The sequence below is a fragment of the Leucoraja erinacea genome, chromosome 10 (assembly GCF_028641065.1).
Source record: "Leucoraja erinacea ecotype New England chromosome 10, Leri_hhj_1, whole genome shotgun sequence".
Taxonomy (NCBI): Eukaryota; Metazoa; Chordata; class Chondrichthyes; order Rajiformes; family Rajidae; genus Leucoraja; species Leucoraja erinaceus.
The window spans coordinates 33,303,546-33,328,569 of NC_073386.1; the positions used below are offsets into that span (position 1 = coordinate 33,303,546).

General features: G+C 42.0%; 1 protein-coding gene across 1 annotated transcript; it reads left to right on the forward strand.

Annotated features, from left to right (window-relative positions):
* The first annotated feature begins 9,370 nt into the window (after window positions 1-9,370).
* On the forward strand, window positions 9,371-18,455 carry ptger3 (prostaglandin E receptor 3 (subtype EP3)). The gene is made up of 2 exons (XM_055641891.1): window positions 9,371-10,610; window positions 16,986-18,455. The coding sequence occupies exons 1-2, from the start codon at window positions 9,819-9,821 to the stop codon at window positions 17,283-17,285; spliced, it is 1,092 nt and encodes a 363-aa protein (XP_055497866.1). The 5' UTR covers window positions 9,371-9,818; the 3' UTR covers window positions 17,286-18,455.
* The last annotated feature ends 6,569 nt before the right edge of the window (window positions 18,456-25,024 follow it).

The following is a 25,024-nucleotide window of genomic DNA, read 5'->3' on the forward strand; positions in this document are numbered from 1 at the left end:
TGATGGAAGGCCAAATATACGTATCTCTCCACTGCACTTTCCCCCCCCCCGATGTCAGAGTCAAAGTCAAAGCCCCCGGCTGGAGATGGCGATTGTCCCGCGGCCATTAAAGCCACGCCGGGTGGTGCGAGGTCGCACACCGGGTCTTGCTGTTAGAGCCCCCGGCGTGCGCTCGCAGAGTCCCGCGGCCATTCCAAGCCGCGCGGGGCAGTGATGTCAGGCCCCGCTCCAGGAGCTCTTCAACCCCGCAACTCGGGTGGGGGAAGTCGCCGTTGCGAGAGCCCTGAAAAGCGGTCTCCCTCCAGGGACCCGCGGTGCCCACCGTCCACAGACCTGCTGTTGAAGCCTCCGACTCTCCGGTCGGGCCGCAGCAGCAGCAGCGCTCCTCCACCGCTCCACCCGCTCCGGACTCGGCCAGCCCCGCGACGGCGACGGTGAGTCGTCGGCACCAGAGTCCCCGGTCTCTTCCTGTTGGAGGCCGCTCCTCGTTGCAGCCCCAACGATAACGGAAACCCGACGAGAAAAGGTCGGGTCTCCCGTGCAGGGAGAGATTTAAAAGTTGCCCACTCCCCCCCACCCCCCCCCACACCCCCCCCAACAAAAAAAAAACAAAAGCTACATAAAAACAGACAAAAAATAATAAAACGCGGACAGACTGCAGAGGCCGCTGCTGACGAGAGTCGCGCCACCCACCGGTGGTAGTGTGTTTAAAAGATCCTTCGGGCTAGCGATAAAACGTTCTAGTTATTTCTGTCGGACTACATTTGACCTAATTGATGGATAAGGTTGTTGACCTAGGAAGCAAGGAGGTGACCACAACTCATCAATGGAGCTGTTGGAGAAATAGTCAACAGCTTCAACTTCCTGAGCATCCATGTCAGCAGCAACCTACTTAGTCCCTTCACACTGATGCTGTGATCAAGTATGTTCATCAGCATATTTACTTTCTTGGGTGTCAGAAGATTCGACGGGTCCATGAGGATTCCTTCAAACGTTTACAGATGCACTGTAAAAAGAGTTCTGATGGGATGCATCTCAGCCTGATAATGAAATGTTGAATTGTCTTCCAAATTTGATGGCTGCTTACCCGCGGGAACTTACAGAGACTAAACGCAGCCCAGTCTATTAGAGGTTTGTTAAATCCTTCATGCAATTAAGCATTTCATTGCACCCTGGTGTATGTGTATTTTTACAATACTGGACAGATTTTAGCGCAGAACATTAAAAATGTCATATCTCCACTATTTCAAGTAGTGTGGTGTTAATTTTTTCAGGGATTGTTACTCAATTGTGCAAAAAAAATCAAGTTAAGAATTAAATTAATTCCCTGATTCAACAAGTTTATATCTCAAAAATATAAATTTTTAGGACACCAAAAATGTGACGTGCTATGACACAATAAAATAGAGACAATTTCTGCATTAATTTCATTATAATTCAAAACATTTTCAAGTTTGTTGCTTTGCAGAGATGCATGTTTCACAAGCAAAACTTTAGATGAATTTGGCATTGTGCTATGAATGGCCATATTTCAAAGAGTATGACGGTGGTTACTCTTGGTGTCCACCCTATTTTAGAGTAACCACTGTTACACAATAACCATATAACAATTACAGCACGGAAACAGGCCATCTCGGCCCTACAAGTTCGTGCCGAACAACTTTTTTTTTCCCTTAGTCCCACCTGTCTGCACTCATACCATAACCCTCCATTCCCTTCTCATCCATATGCCTATCCAATTTATTTTTAAATGATACCAATGAACCTGCCTCCACCACTTCCACTGGAAGCTCATTCCACACCGCTACCACTGTCTTGAGTAAAGAAGTTCCCCCTCATATTACCCCTAAACTTCTGTCCCTTAATTCTGAAGTCATGTCCTCTTGTTTGAATCTTCCCTATTCTCAAAGGGAAAAGCTTGTCCACATCAACTCTGTCTATCCCTCTCATCATTTTAAAGACCTCTATCAAGTCCCCCCTTAACCTTCTGCGCTCCAGAGAATAAAGACCTAACTTATTCAACCTATCTCTGTAACTTAGTTGTTGAAACCCAGGCAACATTTTAGTAAATCTCCTCTGTACTCTCTATTTTGTTGACATCCTTCCTATAATTGGGCGACCAAAATTGTACACCATACTCCAGATTTGGTCTCACCAATGCCTTGTACAATTTTAACATTACATCCCAGCTTCTATACTCAATGCTCTGATTTGTAACGGCTAGCATACCAAAAGCTTTCTTTACCACCCTATCTATATGAGATTCCACCTTCAAGGAACTATGCACGGTTATACCCAGATCCCTCTGTTCAACTGTATTCTTCAATTCCCTACCATTTACCATGTAATGGTAAATGAAGACCAAAGAACTTCCCAAGAAGATTGAAAATTTTCTAGTTTGAAGAACTCAATAGGTAATGAAATTATGAGAAGAAAGTAACCTTAATATCAAGATTCTGTAAAAGCTGCTGCATGCCAAAATTAGTGAATATTTTTGGTGTCCACCATCACACGTGTAACATCAGCATTTTGCAGTAGCTATATTTCCATCAAATTATGTACCTTCGGTCTCTTATTATATATGGCCAATTACTTCCATAAAGTTTATTCAAAACATGAAATTACAAAAAAAATAAATACTGGAAGACACAGGGGCTACTTTCATTTTGGTGTCCACCCTTGGATACTGTAACGCACATTTCAGTAGATAACAGGAGTATTGCTCATTTGGTCACATACTCCATGTTTATAGCAAGAAAGTGCATTTGTATGTTGAAAAACAGCAAAAGTGAAGAAATCGGCTATCATTCTTTAGAAAAAAAATGACTAAATTTCATGTAACTTATGGTGGACACCAGACATAAAGTGTAAATAAACCCATAGGAACGCATGTTAAGCAAGGAATTTCGTTAGTTCATGAAGTTTGAGAAAATCTCATTAATGATCTCGCCCCATGTACTGCCGCTGTGAGGGCTTTTGATAAATCTGAATCGTGTTAAAATCTTTTATTTGTGAACTTCAGTTTTATGTATGATGTCACACTTTTTGTAACCAGTATTGTAAAAACACAAATGACAAACTGATCTTGATCTGGCTGCAAGGACAAAGCACGGGATTTAGAATGGTTTGGAAAATTATTATCAGTGGGATGTCACGGGTGACCATTGACTCGGCTATTTAAGATCTATTTTATGACCAAGAAGAAAAGAGATCAGTTATAAGAAAATCTGACTAATTTTATTATCAAGTATATAAAAGCATTTTTTGTTGCTAAAAATACTAAAGTCTTGGTCAACAGCAGGGTCCTTTTTTCCTGCTTTGTGTACTCTAAATTTATGTAAAGAACCAGCAAACAATATGGAGGGCAAGAGCCTCAAGAATAAGTAAATATTCCTGCAGTGATACAGTACTTTGAGGACTCGCCACTTCCATCAAAATGATGATACATCACTGCTTCCTCCTGAGATACCAATCATTGCAGCCACCAATATCCAACCAATTAATTTTACTCCATGTGATATTAAAACACAGTTGAGAGTACTAAATGCAGCAACGGCCAAGGAGCCCAACAATATCCCATAGCGTTTCACCAGGGTGCTGCATTGATTCAGATATTAGCTTTAAGGAGAAGTTGGACAATAGGCAATCGGTGCAGGAGTAGGCCATTTGGCCCTTTGAGCCAGCACCGCCATTCAATGTGATCATGGCTGATCATCCCCAATCAGTACTTCGTTCCTGCCGTCTCCCCATATCCCTTGACGCCACTATCTTTAAGAGCCCTATCTAGCTCTTGAAAGTATCCAGAGAATCGCCCCTGGCCAAAACAGATTGTTTTCTCTGGAGCATCAGAGGCTGAATGAAGACATGCTAAACGTTTACATAATTATGAAAGGCATAGATAGGGTAGACAGTCAGAATCATTTGTCAGGGTGGAAATCCAAAATATTAGAGGGCATATCTTTAAGGTGAGAGAGGAAAGTTTAAAAGAGATGTACGGGGCAAGTTTTTATGCTGAGCGGTGATGAAGCAGATCTGATGGTGGCGTTTAAGAGGCTTTAGATGGAGGAAATAGAGATTTATGGATTATGTGCAGGTGAATTGGATTACTTTAATTTGACAATATATTTGGTACAAACATCCTGGGCAAAATGGCCTGTTCCTGTGCTGTACTGTTAAATAATTCATCAAATATAGAATCTTGTTAAATATATATGAGACTTTGGTGAGGTCCCGTATAGTTAAAGTGCCATGTGCATTTTTCATCTCTATAATTATATCCATGGATTGAAAACAAGCAGACAACTCGTTCAACAGCCACTGCACAGGAAAAGACCACGAAGAGGAGATTTAAATACTGTCTCAGTTCTGCAGCATCTGAGGTAACTACAAAACAAAAGATTCCCCCCCCCCCCCTCCCCTTTATCATAGTTAATGCATATAAACATCACATAGCTAGTTTACATCTCAGCTATGCAACAGAGTAGCTTAGATTACTTAGCTGCGCTTCCCATAATGTCTAATACTTTGTTTACAACAGTTTATGAAAATAAAGATTATCTCATCATATCACCTGTGGAGAGAAACATAAGGAGAGTTTCATTTCTATGGAGAGACGTTGGTAAAGCTGCTGTTCAAAAATGCAATAAGTTAAGATGGTAGAGCAATCAATTAGAAAGGCAAATTGTGTTTTTGACTTCATTGCGTGGGGCAGAGTACAAATATAGAGGAATCTTGCTGCAAATATAGAGGACATTGGTGGAGTTCCATGCAAAATGCTGAGCCAGCAAGAAAGGTTGTTTCAAGCTCTGAAAGGGGTGGGAGATTGCAACCTTCACGTGGTCCAACCTGTTGCGACGAATGCAGGGTGGACCACGTGCATGTCATATGCAAGAAGAAGAAGCCCTGGAAATTAATGTAGGGATGCAGGATCACATGATGTGCTGTTGCGGCATGATGTGGGCACTGGTGGATACCATTGTGGTTCATGGTGACCACATCTGCAGCAAAACCAACAGTTTGGAAAGTGTGGATAAAGTAGAGGTTACTAAAGTCTCCATAATGAAGAAATGGGACAAAGTTTGGAAAGGTTAGTCTTCCATCAGACAACATGGGGACCAATTTGAGAGGAGGGTGGTGAATACAGAACCAACGGTGTTATATATCTAAATGCACGCAGTATACAAAACAAGGTGGATGAGCTTATGTTGGGATTAGAAATTTGCGGGTATGACACTGGGCATCACAGAGTCGTGGCTGAAAGAGGATCAGGGCTAGGAGCTGAACATCCAAGGTAACACATGCTATTGAAAAGATAGGCAGAGGGGGTGGGCTGGCTGCCAGAATATATGGTCATGCACTTTGGTAGAAGGAATAAAGGCAAAGTATTTTCTAAATAGAAAGTGGATTCAGACTAAAAAGGATGTATCTTTAAAATGGAGATGAAGAGCCATTTCTTTAGACAGAGGCTGATAAATGTGCTATATATTGCAGCAGATGGCTGTGGAGGCCATCGCTGGGTATTTTTATAGCAGAAATTGATATGCTCTTGATTAGTAAGGGTGTCAAAGGTTATGGGGGAAAGGCAGGAGGAAGGAGTTGACAGGGAAAAATAGATCAGTGGAAATCAAATGGTGGAGCAGGCTTAATGGGCCAGGTAGCCTAATTCTATTCCTATGTCTTATGGTCTCACTCTGTGCAGTTTTTAAATATGTAGTCACAAATTCATCTCTGGGATGAGGGGTTGTATTATGAATCCAGATTCTGAGGGAGACTAGTCCAAAAGCTCAAAGCAGATTAGATTTGAAGCAAGTTGGCAAGGGTCCAAAACTGGTTTGGCACTAAGATGATGGTGGAGTACAAAAGACATTGCAACTACTGGAATGTGGAACAACAAATGGAATGCTGGAAGACTTCAGCGGGCTAAACCACATCTGTGGAGCAAAAGGTGTGAAGGTTTGTGATCAAGACAATGCCATTCTGATGCACAGTCCTGACTTGAAATATCGGCCTACACATTTTGCATCCACTGAGTTATTTCAGGAAAAAGCTGAAGTGTTATGTTGCGATTATAAGTTTATAAGCTGATCAAAAAGGCGCAGCAGCGCCTTTACTTCTTGAGGAGGCTCAAGAAAGCCCACCTGTCCCCCCAGATCCTGACCAACGTTTACCGCTGTACCATCGAAAGCATCCTGACCACCTGCTTCATGGTATGGTACAGCAGTTGCACCGTAGCGGACAGGAAGGCACTACAACGGGTGGTGAAAACCGCGCAGTACATCATCGGTGCCCCGCTCCCTGCCATGGATGCCCTCCACCGAAAACGGTGTCTGAGACGGGCCAGGAAGATCATTAAAGACCCCTCCCACCCCAACCATGGACTGTGTGCCCTCCTCCCATCAGGGAGGCGGTACAGGAGCCTCAGGTCTCATACCAGTAGGATGAGGAACAGCTACAATAATACCATCACATTGCTGAACTCGGGGTCCCGCCGATAGACTTCTCCAGTCTCTCCGTCCACATTGTTTGATTATTGTTTGATTATTCTGTATTTTTATTTTTATTTCTATATTGCACTATACTACGGACTGACGCTAAACTGCATTTTGTTGTACCCATACTCGTATTTGTGCAATGACATTAAAGTTGAATTGAATTGAATTGAATTGATTGAATTGAATAAATCTGATGTAATGTTAGTCATACACTACAGGATGACATTGATCAGGTGGTAAAAATGGACAGAGCAGTGGCAGAAAGAATCATTTTGATAAGTGTGAGATGATGTACTTTGGGATAAACTAATAAGGGTATGATATATACATGAATCCCTGGGCTATAGTGACCCCAAATGTCACTGTACCAATTGGTGCATGTGACAATAAATGTCTCTTGTGTCTCTTGTATTGAGGAACAGAGGAGCCTTGATTTACAAGTCTAGGATTCCTGAAGGTGACAGCACGAGCAGATATGGTGATAATGAAAGCATATCAGATACTAGCCTTCGTCGGCAGGTGCGCAGAATATAGGAGCACAGAGACCATTGCTTACTCTAGTATTCAATTTTGAATTTAACAATTTCAGTTAACTAGTCTTTTCTGTCTAAACTGAGTAGCTCTAATGTATGTAATCTACCGCAATAGGTCAATTTTCCAATCTCACAGATGCTGCCTGAGTGCTGAGTGTTCCCACTAGCCCAGGGAATATCTTGAGATTTCTATAAAAAGCTGTATTCCTCATTTCACCATTCACCATGTTTGTTTCATTTTTCTTTCTCTTTTCTATCATCTTTCATCTGTTACTGTAACTAGAGTACACCCATATCATTTTCATCCAGTACACCCTCAGTCTGAAGAAGGGTTTCGGCCCGAAACGTTGCCTATTTCCTTCGCTCCATAGATGCTGCTGCACCCACTGAGTTTCTCCAGCACTTTTTGTCTACACCCGTAGACAACCTCAGTCTCCTCCCAACAACAGACAAGCACACTGTTCTCTCTGCGATTTACAACATGCTTGCCTTCTCACTTTCCCAAATCTGATCGGGGATTATTGACCCGAAGGATTCCCTTGTTTTTTTTTCCTCCACAGATGCTGCCTACTTGATAATTATTTCCAGCACTTGGTTTTCAGTATTTATATACAATATGGGCAGTTTTATGCTTTGTCGCATACAAGCAAAGAACAAGCACTTATCCTTCTTCAGTCAGACTCGACCCGAAACATTGGTACAACAACTCATCAACTGGTGTGACATCAATAACCTTCAACTCAATGTCAATAAAACAAAAGAAATAACTGTGGACTTCAGGAAGAAACAGACAGCACACACCCCACTCACCATCAATGGCAGTGCAGTGGAGTCTGTGAAAAGCACCAAGTTCCTGGGAGTGCACATCACAGATGATCAGACATGGTCCACCAACACCATCTCCCTAGTCAAGAAAGCACAGCAACGCCTCCACTTCCTTCGACGGATGAGGAGAGCCGACCTCCCCCCTTCTGCCCTCACCACTTTTTACAGGGGTGCCATTGAGAGCATTCTTACCAGCAGTCTCTCAGTCTGGTATGGCAGTTGCTTTGCTGCTGACCAGAAGGCCCTACAGAGAGTGGTGAGGACAGCGGAGAAGATCACCAGATCACCCCAACCAGCAATCCAGGACTTATACCCATCTCGCTGTCGCAAGAGAGCAACCAATATCATCAAATACACCACCCACCCAGCACACAAACTGTTCACCCTCCTACCATCCGACAAGCGCTACTGCAGCATGCGGAGCAAAACCACCAGATTCAAAAACAGCTTTTTCTCTCAGGCCATCAGACTACTCAACACACTCAAGAAAATTCCATGAACATTACACAAACAAAGACCAACTGACTGTCAAAATAACTTTAACTTAATGTCTGCAGTATGCTATTTGCACTTTTCTATATTGCACCTTTATTATTGCACCTTAATAACATACCTTAAAATTTTACTATACTCTGGCACACTGTGAATATTTTATATAATGTATATGTCCATTGTCTATCTTTATTGGTATATAGTCTGTCTGTGTTATAAATATTACTTGCACATTTGGAGTATGGGGAAATGCAATTTCAATCCTCTGTGTAACTACTTGTTGCATTATTTGAATTGACAATAAAGTTTACTTTGACTTTGACTTTGAAACGTCACCCATTCCTCCTCTCCAGAGATGCTGCCTGTCCTGGTGAGTTAATCCAGCATTTCGTGTCTATCTTTGGCGTAAACCAGCATCTGCAGTTCCTTCCTGTAAAAGCACATATCCTTGCTCGACCAACCTTAAATTTACAGTGATCTGCAAGCTTCAACTCCAGTTATCGGTTGCATTGGAAAGCAATCGATAATTCGAAAAGTACTTTGTTCTTTAAGCCTTTGTTTTACTTGGATCAGTTCTCATCATTATTATTGCAGCGCTCAGATTATGACAGCGGATCTCAAACAACCAGCCGGTTCAGAATCGCAAATTGTGCGCCAAAGAGCTAAATTACCTTGTCAGAATGCACCGGATACTAATAATAAATATTATTATTATAATATGAGGGACATTCTTGTTATTGAGGCAGTGCAGTGTAGGCTCACGAGGTTAATCCCGGGATGGCAGGACTGTCATATGAGGAAACATTGGAAAGACTGGGCTTGTATTCACTGGAATTTAGAAGGATGAGAGGATATCTTATAGAAACGTATACAATTATAAAAGGACTGGACAAGCTAGCTAGATGCAGGAAAAATGTTCCCAATATTGGGGGAGTCCAGAAGCAGCGGCCACAGTCTAAGAATAATGGGGAGGCCATTTAAAACTGAGATGGGGAAAAAAACCTTTTCACCCAGAGAGTTGTGAATTTGTGGAATTCAGGGGATATGGCGAGGGCAGGAACGGGGTACTGATTGTGGATGTGCTCTCTTATTGATCTGGTCAGCTTGATGTAAAACTCATAAATGCATTTAAACAAGCAACTCGTATTTTTAGTCCACACTTCACGATCCCGTGACATTCTAACGCATTCAGTTCACACTTCGTAATAACTGTGCTTGAAAACGTTATGAATTATATTTGATCCGCCCCTCTTCCTCCTCCAAAGGGAAAACTTGATCGATCGAGGCGCGATTGGCGTTGTCGGAGAACACGCCTTCTCGCTGTGAATACCAGGTTCATTGGTTGAAAAAGCGCCAGATTTCAACCTAACAGTTCACCGGGAGGAATAAAAGACTTTGGAAAAAAATGTCTTCGAAACGGAACCTTTCTGCGCGGTGATGGTCTCAGTTTGGGTCGCACACCTCTGCTCTACTCAGAATGTGGGACGGCACCAACTCCAGCTCCGAGGAGTTTCGCACCAATACCTCGGTCGGAGCTGCGCAATGTTTTTCGGTGTCTGTGGCCTTCCCGGTCACCATGATGATCGCTGGCATCGTGGGCAACACGCTGGCTTTGCTCCTAGCCTACAGGTCATATCATAAGGAGAACAGCAAGAAGAAGTCCTTCCTGCTGATTATTGGAGCCCTGGCCCTGACCGACCTGACCGGCAAACTTCTCATATCGCCGGTTGTCATTTCAGTCTACCTAAGCAACCGCCAGTGGAGCAGAGTAGACTCCACCGGCAACTTGTGCGCTTTCTTCGGGGTCTGCATGACCACCTTTGGACTCTGCCCCTTGTTTTTAGCCAATGCTATGGCAATTGAGAGAACGTTGGCCATCTATGCCCCCCATTACTATTCTAACCTTGTGACAATCAGACTCACCAAACTAGTGGTGCTATCCATTTGGGCCACCGTGGTGATCTTTGCCTTGCTGCCGGTAGTTGGGGTTGGGAAGTACACTCTACAATGGCCAGGCACTTGGTGCTTCATCAATACCGGAAAGAATATCTTTGGCAACAAAATTTTTGCCTACACTTTCACCGTGTTGGGTATCGTTTCCTTGTTGGTCACTTTTACCTGCAACGTCGCCACAATCCGAGCTCTGGTAATTCGCTGCAAGAAAAAGGTGCCGTCCTCCAACAAGCAGTGGGAAAGGATCACGGTGGAAACATTGATGCAGCTCATGGGGATCATGTGTGTGCTCTGTGTTTGCTGGTCCCCTCTCCTGGTAAGTCAATTGCGTTCCATGATGATTACATTCCAGTAATCAAAACAATTTGTATTGAAATATTTGGAAAATCTAGCCAGCACCGACTGCCGAGATAACTTTTTTTGTTGATAATTAAAATGATTCGATATCCACGAGTAACCCACTGATAACCTCCCAAAACCACCAATATTGTCATACACACACAATGAGTAAGTAAAAACGTGTCTCTGCGAGTTGTTGCGCGACCTAAAATGTACATTGAATGCATCATCTCGACAGTATCTGGACAATGGGGTTTTAAATACAACGCATTATTGAGATTATAAATTACATTGTACATGTATATTTGCAGTTAAATTATTCCTGGGTTTAAGACCTTAAAATTAAATAAACGCCTCAATATCCCCAACCAAATTCATCTCGTAAAATGTCCTTTCCAAATACTGCTGCGGCGCCGTGGTCACGTTCCTCGGTGTACAAGATCGAACTTTTCTTCCATCAGCGCATTTATAGCAACTAAAATTAAACCGAAGACTGGCCAAATGAAGCATCCGAACATTAAAATGTTGATGCAGGGGGTAATTGTAAATATAAAGTCCGACATAAACAAGCGCATACACATCGACAAACACACAGAAGTGAAATATCTTCACCAGTTGTCATCTTGATGCCGTTTACACCAAAGATCTTAGAGCTCTAAGATCTTTGGTTTACACTTCGTATCCTATACACGGAGCCTATATCCTCCGCTTTAGGATCTTTGCTTCGTACATACGCGCTCCCTCCGATTAATGCTAATCCAACACCAAGCAATAGGAGCAGACGTTACTAGAACTGACATATCGTGGTTGAAGAGCAAAGACGGAAGTGGCGGAGGCTTTAATCTGAAATAAAAAGAGAAAATATATTGTCGGTACGAGATATAAAGACCATTTGTTAGAAAAGATGTGGAGAATGTTTTTTTTATTTGAGGTAGAGTCCAAAATTAAACTTCGCAAAAAGACAGGAATTCTGGATCAAATTCTTTACGAAGGAATGAGGTGGCGCTTGCCACCACAGGAAATTGTTTCAGCAACTAGCTCTATGACTTTATCTAGATGTATGTGTATTGAAAGCGAAATTAGGCGAACCCTGGGGATAGTTAGATGGCGAGGGTGTGAACAGGCTCACGTGGGATGCAAACGTTGTCATTGGTCATTTTGGAGGGATATTGCTATATTCGCACATTCTACTAGGTTAACCTAAAATGAACTTTAAAAAATGAAATTCTGCTAATATTCAGCATTAAAGTAATTATTTACGAAGGGAAAACATCGTTATGGGGTCGAATGGCGCTGCGCGTACTCTGGTGATGGAAATTGTCGCATTCAGCTTTCGGGAAGTCCCGGGTTTTGCATGTATTTATTATAAATGAATACCACATTTATCGTGCTTCATTTTAATGTTTTAAATTATTATTTGTTTATGCTTGGATATGATGAGATCCATTCTTAATTTAATTTGCAAAGGGCACATATAACAGTCGCGGACACTGGACATTGACAGGACATCTCCGAGCAGGGTCTAAGGATAAGCTGCCTGAGAGTCACTGCACACTGCCCCTTGCCGGACGGATATTTGCATATAATGGGGTATACAGTACAGGTGGCAGTGGTCAAAACCGCGATTTCTCCTCCAGGAAAAGTGCAAGTAGGCATTGTGGACAAAGGCGGTGGGGACAGGGGCTGCACCATCGGGCCCACGTGAGTCCCTGTGAGTGACTGTTTGTAATTAGGGTATACGCTCAGGATGAATGCCAATTACACATTTTGTTTTCCCCAGGCTATTTCTCTGTATTCAAATGAGGTTTTAATTAAACCTATCTGTCATCTGGTTAAGGCAGGACCAAATATCTTGTTTAAGAAGGAACTGCAGATGCTGGAAAATCGAAGGTACGCAAAAATGCTGGAGAAACTCAGCAGGTGCAGCAGCATCTATGGAGCGAAGGAAATATGCAATCTTTTGGGCCGAAACCCTTCTTCAGAGGTTTGAAGAGATCTTCAGAGGTTTGAAGAAGGGTTTCGGCCCGAAACATTGCCTATTTCCTTCGCTCCATAGATGTTGCTGCACCCGCTGAGTTTCTCCAGCATTTTTGTGTACCTTCCAAAGTTCTTGTTATTCACTTCATGAAAATATGATTTCTGATTACTATGGATGTGATTAGGTACATAAAATTAGTAAAGGGAATGGAATGTTACCATATTAGAGATATTCAAAGACTTTCAAAGGAGCACACTGCATACTCACCATGATTACCACATTTGCATCAATTATGTTGAGGGATTACTGCAATTAGCCTTGGTTTTTCTAAAATATAGGTCAAGGGTTGATTTGATTGAGATTAACTTGAATTGATTTGTCGAGGTCAGGGAAGTGTAACTTCAAAGTATATGTGATATCAATAGCTTTTGCTGGGAATGGGTATATAGATTGTTTGAATTAGGTACAAATTAGCCTACATTTCACTAAAATAGAGTTTTATGTTAATTCCATAGCTTCATTCATTTTCAGGCAGTTGTGAAATGACACCATTGTGTGGAATCGATAATTGGTTGATATGTCTTATTGATGTCAAAAGAGTAAATACTGATCTGATTAATCATTCATGAAATTTCTATAATCAATTTGCAATTTCCATGATGTGTGGACAGTTTAGCAGACAAAAAGTATAACCATTTTGTTAGCAAATGTAGATAAAATTGAAAAGCCAACTACATTCAAAATGAATAAAATTGTAATAGGGAAATAGTAAAACAAAAGGAAAAATTGACAACAGGACTTTAGAGAAACAAGAATTCAGTCCCAAACAATCCTCATAGGGTATGTATGAGATTAATTTTAACCTCAAGAAAAAATATCGAAAGAAGAGAACAAGCACAAAGAAACACTGAACAGTTTTATAGGGAATGTATGATATTGTCTTTTCTGGCCTCTGGTAAATTATGTTCTGATAAAGAATCACACTTATTGCACCTTTCAGTTGATTTTGTTAGTCCTGCTAGAAACTAGAAAGATTCATAAATTTGTTTTTGCTTCATTCATTTATTCAAAATACTCGTCACTTTCTATTGGCCATGATACAATGGAGACGCAAGGAGACTGCAAATGCTGGAACCTTGAGCAAAAAATGGTCCTGTAGAATCTCTGCAGGTCAGGTAGCATCTGTGGAGGGAATTAACAAAAATTGTTCTGGTTGGAACCCCCACCAACTTCTTCATGTTGATAGAAGTTGGTAAGGGTGGGTGGGGCAATATCTGGAAAATAATATTTGGGGCTGGGACAGAGCCTGGCAAGTGATGTGTGAATATGGTTGAGAGAGCATTTGATGGTAGATAGGTGGAGTAAGTAACAAAGGCAAAAGGTGAAGAGGAGCAAAATATTATTGGATACGGAGGAAAACATTAGTGAAATGTAAAGAAGTGAGGGATATGGGAGGGGGAGAGTGAGGGGATGAAAGGGATACAAAGCTTTGTCTCACACCCACCTCACCCCCCTCCCCCACCTCACTCCGATCAGTGTGAAGAAGGATCCCAACTGTCCACTACGTTCACATTTGCTGCCCGAGCTGTTGAATTACTCCAGCACTTTGTTTTTTGCTTATGATCAATAATAACACATTTTTTTCTTTTCTGGATGCTTCAATATATACCACACCTATTATAGTTTAATTATATTTCGCCTTGGATTGAATGTTAGAATATTGATGAAACTTTTTTGTTTCGTATATCTTTTAATTTTTTTTAAATTTCACCCATCCTTTCATCTTGAACAGAATTGCACAGAAACACTTAGTGAACTTGTTAAATTTCCACTGAACATACTCAGTGACTGCAAAGCAACAATCAACAAATTATCAAGACATAGCAAAATTACAAACTTGATATAACTGAACTGGACAGTTCTCTAGTCAGACCAAATCGCAGGCAGTGCATCCAATCCTGGACTTAACTGACAATGGAGGCAATTCTTCTTCTTCATGCGTGTGGCGTGCACAGCCTAAAGTTGTAGGACAACTTGTTCTATTTGATCTTATTTGATTGTGCACACTGGGTTGCTTGCATTCGTCGAAACGTGAAGGTTGCAATCTTCCACCCCATGGAGGCAATGCTTTCTCTAGGGTCAGGGTTCAGAAAAAGCTAAAGAGACCACTGCTATTCAACTTCCTAAGGGGATATCTGATAAGTGAATACACAGAAATACTGCTAACGCTTTTGATGAATATTAATTTTAACTGAAAGGAGAACAAAAGGTCAGTGGTAGATCATGAAATATTATATACTGACCCATTTCAGGAAATACATTAACATGCAAAAGATTACTAGCATTCAGAGTGGAGAAGCATAGTTTTAAAGCCACATTGTTTAAGCCACAAACGTAGGTGATTCTCGAGTGGAAAGACTGAAGTAGGCCAAATGGTCTTTCAGTTCCAGTCATTCATCATCAAAGATAATATAGTAATGAGTCAAATAGCTGTCAAGTCTGTACTGACCCTCAACAACCCATTTACACCCACCCTACACTACACTAATTGTGTTTATTTGTTCTCCCAACATTCACATCAACTCTCCCAGATTCTACCACTTACATTGCACACAAGGTATAATTTAAATTATCAATTAAATGTATCAATCCACGTATATTTGGAATAGGGGAAGAAAGTGGAGCATCTTGGGGAAAACCCACGCAGTTTAGATAGAGATGCATAGACAGAACTGGCTCTCAGGCTTGAACCCAGATTGTTGGAGCTGTGAGGCAGAAGCCCAGCTAGCTGAGTTATTGGGCCATAAACAAAAGGCATTTCAAGATTGTTGCGAACCTGGAATATTGCCAGTAAACCCAGTTCTACTATATTTCATATTTTCTTATACATTGAACAGTGCAGCACAAGAACAGGACCTTCAGTTTACAATGTCTGCATCGAACATGATGCCAAGACCCTGGCAGCATATTCCAGGCACTCACCACTTTCCATCCTGGGAAAAGGGTTCTGACTGTCTCTCCTAACAATGCCGTTCATAATTTTATATATTTCTATCAGGTCTCCCCTCAACCACTGGTGCTTCAGAAACAACAATCCAAGTTTGTCCAACCGCTCCCTGTAGCTAATAACTCTCAAATCCAGGCATTATTTTGGCAAACCTCCTCTGTATCCTTTCCACAGCCTCCATATTCCGCCCGTAATGGGGCGACCAGAATTGAATACAATACTCCAAAAGCGGCCAAACCATAGTCCTATATAGGTACATATAGAAGAAAGCCATCCAGTCCTATGCATGTCTTCTGTACAATCCTGCCAATCTCAAATTTCTCCACTTATTTCCCTGCAACCTATTCTCACTTACATTTCCACTAACATTTGCCAATTCTCCAACCAGTCACTAACATAAGGAGTAATTTACAGTAGGCCACTAACCCGACAATCAGCACATCTTCAGGATTTAGGGGGAAACTGGAGAATCAAAGGGAAGCCCATTCAGTGATAGGGAAAGGGTGCAGCCCCACTCAGAAAGCACCAGAGATCAGGACCAAACCAGGTTGTTGGGACTCTTGAGACAGGTGCAGTACCTTGGAGGTTCTATACCCTAGGTACTGCAAGATATGGGATGAGAAACTTCACCTCCCGTATTGATTATTGTAACTCTCTCCTTTCTGGTTTACCCCACAAGTCCATCCATAAACTCCAATTGGTCCAGAACTCAGCTGCCCGCATTATCACCAGAACCCCATCCACCGAACACATAACTCCCATCCTCAAACAATTGCACTGGCTCCCTGTCCAATACCGCATTGGTTTTAAGATTCACTTTCAAAGTCCTCCACAATCTCGCTTCTCCATAACTCTCTGAACTCCTCCAACCTTACATTCCATCCCGAACTCTCCAATCCTCTTCTTCCTCCTTGCTCTCCACTCCATCTGCCCGCCTGTCCACGATGGGGTTCAGAGCTTTCAGCCGTTCTGACCCTCGCCTCTGGAACTCTCTCCCATTATCCATCCGTACCATAGAGTTTCTCCCCACCTTTAAAACCTCCCTCAAAACTCACCTATTCAGACTGGCCTATCCCACGTACATCCACTTTCTATCAAATTTATGGATATGTTGTTTTTGTTTTGTTTCATTTGATTTATATATTTGTAATTTGCTTGTTTTAACTGTAAGGTGTTGTTGAGTGTCCTGAAAGGCGCCCATAAATAAAATGCATTATTATTATTATTATTATTACCCCTTTCATGAGGCACTTTCGTAAGGTCAGTTGGATATACAGAGAATTGTGAAAAATGCAGGTATATAATAAATAATGTTCTGTTTGGGGGTTTTTTTTGCCTAATAAATCTTTTAATCATGTCTTCTTCAGGTATTGATGCTGAAAATGATCTACACTGAAAGTTCATCTGATCACTGCTACAACACACATTCAGCCAAGTCATCAATATCCAACAACGAGCTGCAAAGCGATTGCAGTTTTTTCCTCACGGCCATTAGACTGGCATCTTTAAATCAGATCCTTGACCCCTGGGTTTATTTGCTACTCCGCGCAATCCTGTTAAAGAAGGCACGTCAGGTCGCCAGTGCTGTCACTAATTGCTCTGTGGAGGGGTTAAAAGAGATACCTGTAACAGCAGAAGCAAAGGCCCCCCTGAAAGAACAAACATAAATCAATAACTTACAATCTGATCAACTGCATGATGTGGAAAATGTTAACTCTTTGATGCCTGTAAGCCGTAGAATATGCATGTGATGCAATTCTTATAAATACTGAAAAAAAATCATGTATTTTATCTGAGCTACTCAATTAATGAATCTAAATGTTTGTAAACATTCCTTAGCAATTGTATATTTCACACCAATTTTAATGGCTGGCACGGTAGAGATGCAACTGCATAAAATGGGAATGAGGGGGATTTGGATCTCTGAACTTCAAGAGCAGCTTTGTAGGAGAATGGTAGTACAAACAACATCTTGGCTCAACATAGTAGGAAAGCACATCGTACACCTGGGAATTCATTTGAAAGGAGATGACACTTTTGAGGAAAGCCATTAATCATTTTCATCACAGACATTGTGGTCTGAAGGGCCTGTTCCTCTGCTGTACCTTTTTATGTTTTTTATTCCATGCACCTCATCAACATCTTGTACAACTATAACATTACATCCCAATTTGTATACTCGCTTCTCTGACTGATGACAGTGGGAAAAGCCTTCTTCAAAATCCTATCTGCCTGTGATGCCACTTTCAAGGAATTATGTACTTGTGCCCCAAGATCCCCCAGGGCCACGTTGTTCACTATGAAAATCATGCCTTGGTTTAAATACCCAAAGTACAAAACCTCACATTTTTAAATAAACCTAAATTAAACTCAATTTGCCTCTCTTTGGCCCACGCCCATCTAATGAAGATTTCACTGTTATTTTGTGGTAACTATCTTCACTGCCAACAACACTACCTATTTTTGTGTCATCTGCACCTTATTGGGGAGCATCAGTCTGGAGCTCTGGTCCTGATTTAACTCGTGTTGATATTTCTCCTTTTCCAATTTCTGTGCTATTCAATTGTCTTGCGGAGTTTAATCACTTGCTGGACGGCTGAATAACCAGTGGACACCCAGGGAAGATACAGAGAGAGCAACTTTTATGCACCATTGCTAATGTGAAATAGCAATTTTGTACTAGGAAAGAAGACAGTGGTATCAACATAATTTTTTTTTAAAGTCTTTCAAGAACATCTCAGGAGATCCTTCTTCCCTGTGGCTATCAAACTTTACAACTTCTCCCCCTTTGGTTGTGGAGTAGAATAAGACTGACTCCCTTCCACCCCCCCCCCCCCCCCCCCTCCTCCCCAATCTTTGCACATCCCCCAAACCTTTCCACTTGTCATTTTAATTTCTTGTTTCATGTATTTTGTGTTTTTTATGACTGTTGGTCCCTTCTGGGATAAATAAGGTTGTATCGTATCGTATGATCGAAACATAAAATACCGGTGGAACTGAGTAGGGAATTCTGTGGAGGGAATTAGCAGACAATGTTTCAAGTTGGGATGATTCTCTCCACAGATGCTGCCTGACCCGCTGAGTCCCTCTAATACTTTGTGTTTTTCTCAAGCTTCCAGCTCTTGAATTTTAAGAAGGGTCCCAACCTGAAACGCCGCCTGTCCATTCACTCCAAACTTGCTGCCTGAACCTCTGAGTTCCTCCAACACTTTATGTTTTACTCAAGATTCCAGCATCTGCAGTTTCTTGTGTATCTCTTTAAGGAATGATGATATGCTTTGATCTAGTACAGAAATACAGGCCAAAGTATACCAATCTGACAACTGTACAGCTTAAAGACAATATATGTATGGTGTTGTAATTAATGTGATAATTAATTTTGTCATATAATTAATGACCAACAATTAAGTACAATTTTACCAAAGTTTGATGTAATGCATATCCAAAAATTGATTTGAAGGAGGAATTTTAATCTCAAAGATCATCAGTGATATATTTTTAAATATGGAGAGTAGTTGTTGTCAGTGTATTAATTACACTTCAGAATATTAACTACATTACATATATATTTGTAAATACAACATCGCATGCAATAAAGTTATCCAATGGTATTGTGTCCTAAATCGGTTCTGTGAAGATTGCATAGATACTTTCTATATAAATTCCTAAATGTCTAAATCAAAACTAACTGCTCATTGGTTTGTTTGTCATGGTAAAGATCTTGAATTTTGTTTGTATCTCATGTTGATTGCATTAGATTGCAATAGTTTTTCATATTTCTACATGATAGAAATGAAGGGATACCTTCTCTGTTTCACAGATTAAGTCTCTATCGATATAGTTATATCTATTAGATACAAGGTTACCAACTAGAAACTTTCAATTCGGGTATGCACAGTCAGATACATATATGAACATTTAAAAAAGAATTGCAGTGATTTTTTTGGGAATGTCTTAGATGCCTATAATTTTTATTTGTTGTCCCTGACAAGCGCTAGCTCAGTGTAAACAGTTACCACACTCACCAACATACAGTACTTAACCAATCTGCAGCCATTACCGACAGTTTTGATGCACACCAGGACTGGTAACCAGGATATCCTTAGGGAGATGCAGGGAAGTCCTAGAACTATCACAGGGGCAGGAATTATTGTCACATCAATTCATAATTCCAATACAAATTAGTTAGATTCAGATTAGTTTATTGTCATATGCAGCCGGGTGCAATGAAATTGCATGTTCACTTTAAAATCATAGAGTAAACAGTATACATACAGTAATGATAAATACAACAAAGTGCAAAACAACAGAATAGTGCAAGTTTGTAGAACAAAAAAAAATGTAAAGTAGTGTGAAAATATTAAAGCACAATAAAAGAATAACCAAATAGGTTAGTGAAGAGTAGAAATACATGGCAGTATTTCTGGAAAGGGAGTTGTGAAGGAGGTAAATGGTTCAGGAGTCTAATAACGGTGGGGAAGAAGATGTTCTTAATTAGGATACCCGAACTATCAAGCTCCTGTATCTTCTCTCAGAAAGTGGAAAAGAGAAAAGGATGTGGCCACGGTGGCAGGCATTCTTCTCAGTCTGAAGAAGGGATTCAGCCCAAAACTTTGCCTATTTCCTTCGTTCCATAAATGCTGCTGCACCCGCTGAGTTTCTCCAGTTGAGTTGTCTACCTTCGATTTTCCAGCATCTGCAGTTCCTTCTTAAACATCATTTACAATACCTCCCTTCTTCCTTATCCAATGCACCATGAAGATGGACTGGAAGGAAGGAAGTGATGAGCCTGTGAAGGGCTGGTCTGTGTTCACCACTCTCAGCAGGTTTAGACAGTCAAGTGCAGAGCAGTTGCCATAGCAGGCTGAGCTGCAGACTGTCAGAATACTTTCTGTAATGCATCTGTAGGGGTTTGAGAGAATCCTTAGTTCTAAGAATGTCTAAGAATGTTCTAAGATGTCTAAGAAAGCAAATATCCTGATGCACTTGATCACCGCATCATCAAGTTCGCTGATGACACCACTGTGGTTACAGATGGGGACGAGTCAGAGTATAGAAGTGCGATCGACCGACTGACCAAATGGTTCCAGCACAACAACCTAGCTCTCAACATCAGTAAGACCAAGGAATTGATTGTGGACTTTAGTAGGGGACGGATGAGGACTCACAATCTTGTTTATATCAACGGGACGATGATCAATAACTTCAAATTCCTGGGCGTGCATATATCAGAAGTTCTTTCCTGGACCCAGCACACCAATGCAATTGTAAAGAAGGCACATCAGTGACTCTACTTCCTGAGAAGATTACGGAGATTCGGCATGTCGAAGAGGATTCTCATAAACTTCTACAGGTGCATGGTAGAGAGCATTCAGACTGGTTGCATCGTGGCCTGGTTCGGCTATAGACAATAGGTGCAGGAGTAAGCCATTTGGCCCTTCGAGCCAGCACCGCCATTCAATGTGATCATGGCTGATCATCCACAATCAGTACCCCGTTACTGCCTTCACTCCATATCCCCTGACTCCACTATTTTTAAGAGCCCTATCTAGCTCTCTCTTGAAAGCATCCAGAGAACCTGCCTCCACCACCCTCTGAGGCAGAGAATTCCACAGACTCACCACTCTCTGTGAGAAAAAGTGTTTCCTCGTCTCTGTTCTAAACATGAACGTGAACTTGAATGTCCAGGAGCAAAAAAGACTACAAAAAGTTGTGACCACTGCCCAGTCCATCACCGGCTTTGACCTCCCCACTATCGAAGGGATCCATTGTAGTCACTGCCTCAAAAAGGCAGCCAAATTCGTCAAGGACTCACACCATCCTGGCCACACACTTATCTCACCATTGCCATCAGCAAGAAGGTACAGGAGCCTTAAGACTGTAAGGTCCAGGTTCAGGAACAGCTTCTTCCCTACAGCCATCAGGCTATTAAACACAACAAATAAGTTATGAGCTCTGAACTACAAAAGATTATATTATTTTTGTTATTTGCACTATATTTGTTGAACTTTTTTTTTACCTGTTATATACAATGTTTACATATTCACATATTCTGTTGTGCTGCAGCAAGTAAGAATTTCATTGTCCCGTTCGGGACATATGACATTAAAATATGTCCTCTAGCCCAAGTGGGAGGAGAGGGGTGAAAACAGTTAAAGTCCAAGGACGCACAGCCTTTGTTCAGAACTGCTGTAGATTTGGGAGGAACAACAGCAGCAACAGATTAGCAAGAGATACGACTGATTGGCTCTAGCCCAAGGGGGAGGAGAGGGGTGAAAACAGTTGAAAACTGAGGAATTTGCTTTGTAAATTGGTAAATCAGGCAATTTATCAGTCAATTTAAGCAGGACAGCTCTTTGCGAGCGGCAGTGATTGAAGTGCCCTGTGAGAAAAGTGTGAGTCTTTGGCTCGACAGTGCCCTGTGAGAAAAGTGTGAGTCTTTGGCTCGACAGTCTTTGGCGAGGAGGCTGAGGAGAGGAGACCAAAGAAGGCGATGTCAGGCAAGCTGATTCAGTGTGATGCTTGCAGTATGTGGGAGGTCAAGGACACCGCTGGTGCCTCTGGCTGCTACAAATGCGAAAAATGCATCCAGGTAGAGCTCCTGAAGGGCCGTTGGGGAACTGGAGAAGCAAGTGGATGACCTCCGGTTCGTACGAGAAACGGAGTCGTTCCTTGACAAGTCCTACAGTACGATTGTTACACCTAAGGTACTGGAAGAGAGAAGGTGGGAGACAGTGAGAAAGGGAGGGAAGCATGGAATGCCAACGTCCCCGGGTGGTGTACCTCTTGTAAACAGGTTCATCCGCTTAGAAGCTGTTGGGACAGAAGACGTGAGCGGCGGACTGGCCTGTGATGCGAATAGGGCTGTTGAGCCAAAACCAAAAAGGCCTAAGGCAGGCAAGGCCATTGTAGTGGGAGACTCCATCGTGAGAGGTACGGACAGGGGTTTCTGCGGCAACAGACGGGATGCGAGGATGGTGTGCTGCCTTCCCGGTGCCAGGATCCAGGATGTCACGGACAGAGTGCAGAAAATCCTCAAGGGCGAAGGTGAACATCCGGAAGTGGTAGTGCATGTCGGCACAAACGATGTCGGAAAAAAGGGGATGAATATTCTGCAGCGTGACTTTAGAGAGCTCGGAAAAATGTTGAAAAGCAGGACCTCCAGGGTTGTTATCTCCGGTTTGCTTCCAGTTCCCCGTGCTGGCGAGAGCAGGAACAGGGAGATACGGGACCTGAACGTGTGGCTGAGGAACTGGTGCACGGGGCAGGGATTTAGATTCTTAGATCACTGGGATCTGTTTTGGGGTAAGGGGGAACTGTACAAAAGGGACGGATTGCATCTTAACAGGTGTGGGACCAGCATTCTGGCAGGCAGGTTTGCCACTGCTACACGGGTGGCTTTAAACTGAATAAGGGGGGTGGGGTGTCGAATGGGATAGTGGAGGATGGAGTTAAAGGGAAAGGGTTTCTTAAATGTGTGAGCGTAGAGACCGAGGGGTGTAAAATGAGGGTAGAAGAAATAGGTAGCAAGGTGAAAAGTAAAAGTGGCAGGCAGACAAAACCAGGGCAAAAATCAAAAAGGGCCACTTTTCAACATAATTGTATAAGGGGTAAGAGTGTTGTAAAAACAAGCCTGAAGGCTTTGTGTCTCAATGCGAGGAGCATTCGTAATAAGGTGGATGAGTTGAATGTGCAGATAGCTATTAATGACTATGATATAGTTGGGATCACGGAGACATGGCTCCAGGGTGACCAAGGTTGGGAGCTGAACATCCAGGGATATTCAATATTCAGGAGGGATAGACAGAAAGGAAAAGGAGGTGGGGTAGCGTTACTGATTAGAGAGGGGATTAATGCAATGGAAAGGAAGGACATTAGTTTGGAGGATGTGGAATCGGTATGGGTAGAGCTGCAAAACACTAAGGGGCAGAAAACGCTGGTGGGTGTTGTGTACAGGCCACCTAACAGTAGTAGTGAAGTTGGAGATGGTATCAAACAGGAAATTAGGAATGCGTGCGACAAAGGCAAAACAGTTATAATGGGTGACTTCAATCTACATATAGATTGGGTGAATCAAATTGGCAGGGGTGCTGAGGAAGAGGATTTCTTGGAATGTATGCGGGATAGTTATCTAAATCAACATGTAGAGGAACCAACGAGAGAGCAGGCTATTTTAGACTGGGTATTGAGTAATGAGGAAGGGTTAGTTAGCAATCTTGTTGTACGTGCCCCCTTGGGCAAGAGTGACCATAATATGGTTGAGTTCTTCATTAGGATGGAGAGTGACATTGTTAATTCAGAAACAATGGTTCTGAACTTAAAGAAAGGTAACTTTGAGGGTATGAGACGTGAATTGGCCAAGATTGACTGGCAATTAATTCTAAAAGGGTTGACGGTGGATATGCAATGGAAGACATTTAAAGACTGCATGGATGAACTACAAAAATTGTTCATCCCATTTGGCAAAAGAATAAATCAGGGAAGGTAGTACATCCATGGATAACAAGGGAAATCAGGGATAGTACCAAAGCGAAGGATGATGCGTACAAATTAGCCAGAAAAAGCAGCATACCGGAGGACTGGGAGAAATTCAAAGACCAGCAGAGGAGGACAAAGGGCTTAATTAGGAAAGGAAAAATAGATTATGAAAGAAAACTGGCAGGGAACATAAAAATTGACTGCAAAAGTTTTTATAGATATTTGAAAAGAAAGAGATTAGTTAAAACAAATGTAGGTCCCAGCAGTCAGAAACAGGTGAGTTGATCATGGGGAACAAGGATATGGCGGACCAATTGAATAACTACTTTGGTTCCGTCTTCACTAAGGAAGACATAAATAATTTGCCGGAAATAGCAGGGGATCGCGGGTCAAAGGAGTTGGAGGAATTGAGTGAAATCCAGGTTAGCCGGGAAGTGGTGTTGGGTAAATTGAATGGATTAAAGGCCGATAAATCCCCAGGGCCAGATAGGCTGCATCCCAGAGTACTTAAGGAAGTAGCTCCAGAAATAGTGGATGCATTAGTAATAATCTTTCAAAACTCTTTAGATTCTGGAGTAGTTCCTGAAGATTGGCGGGTAGCAAACGTAACCCCACTTTTTAAGAAGGGAGGGAGAGAGAAAATGGGGAATTACAGACCAGTTAGTCTAACATCGGTAGTGGGGAAACTGCTAGAGTCAGTTATTAAAGATGGGATAGCAGCACATTTGGAAAGTGGTGAAATCATTGGACAAAGTCAGCATGGATTTACGAAAGGTAAATCATGTCTGACGAATCTTATAGAATTTTTCGAGGATGTAACTAGTAGCGTGGATAGGGGAGAACCAGTGGATGTGGTGTATCTGGACTTCCAGAAGGCTTTCGACAAGGTCCCACATAAGAGATTAGTATACAAACTTAAAGCACAAGG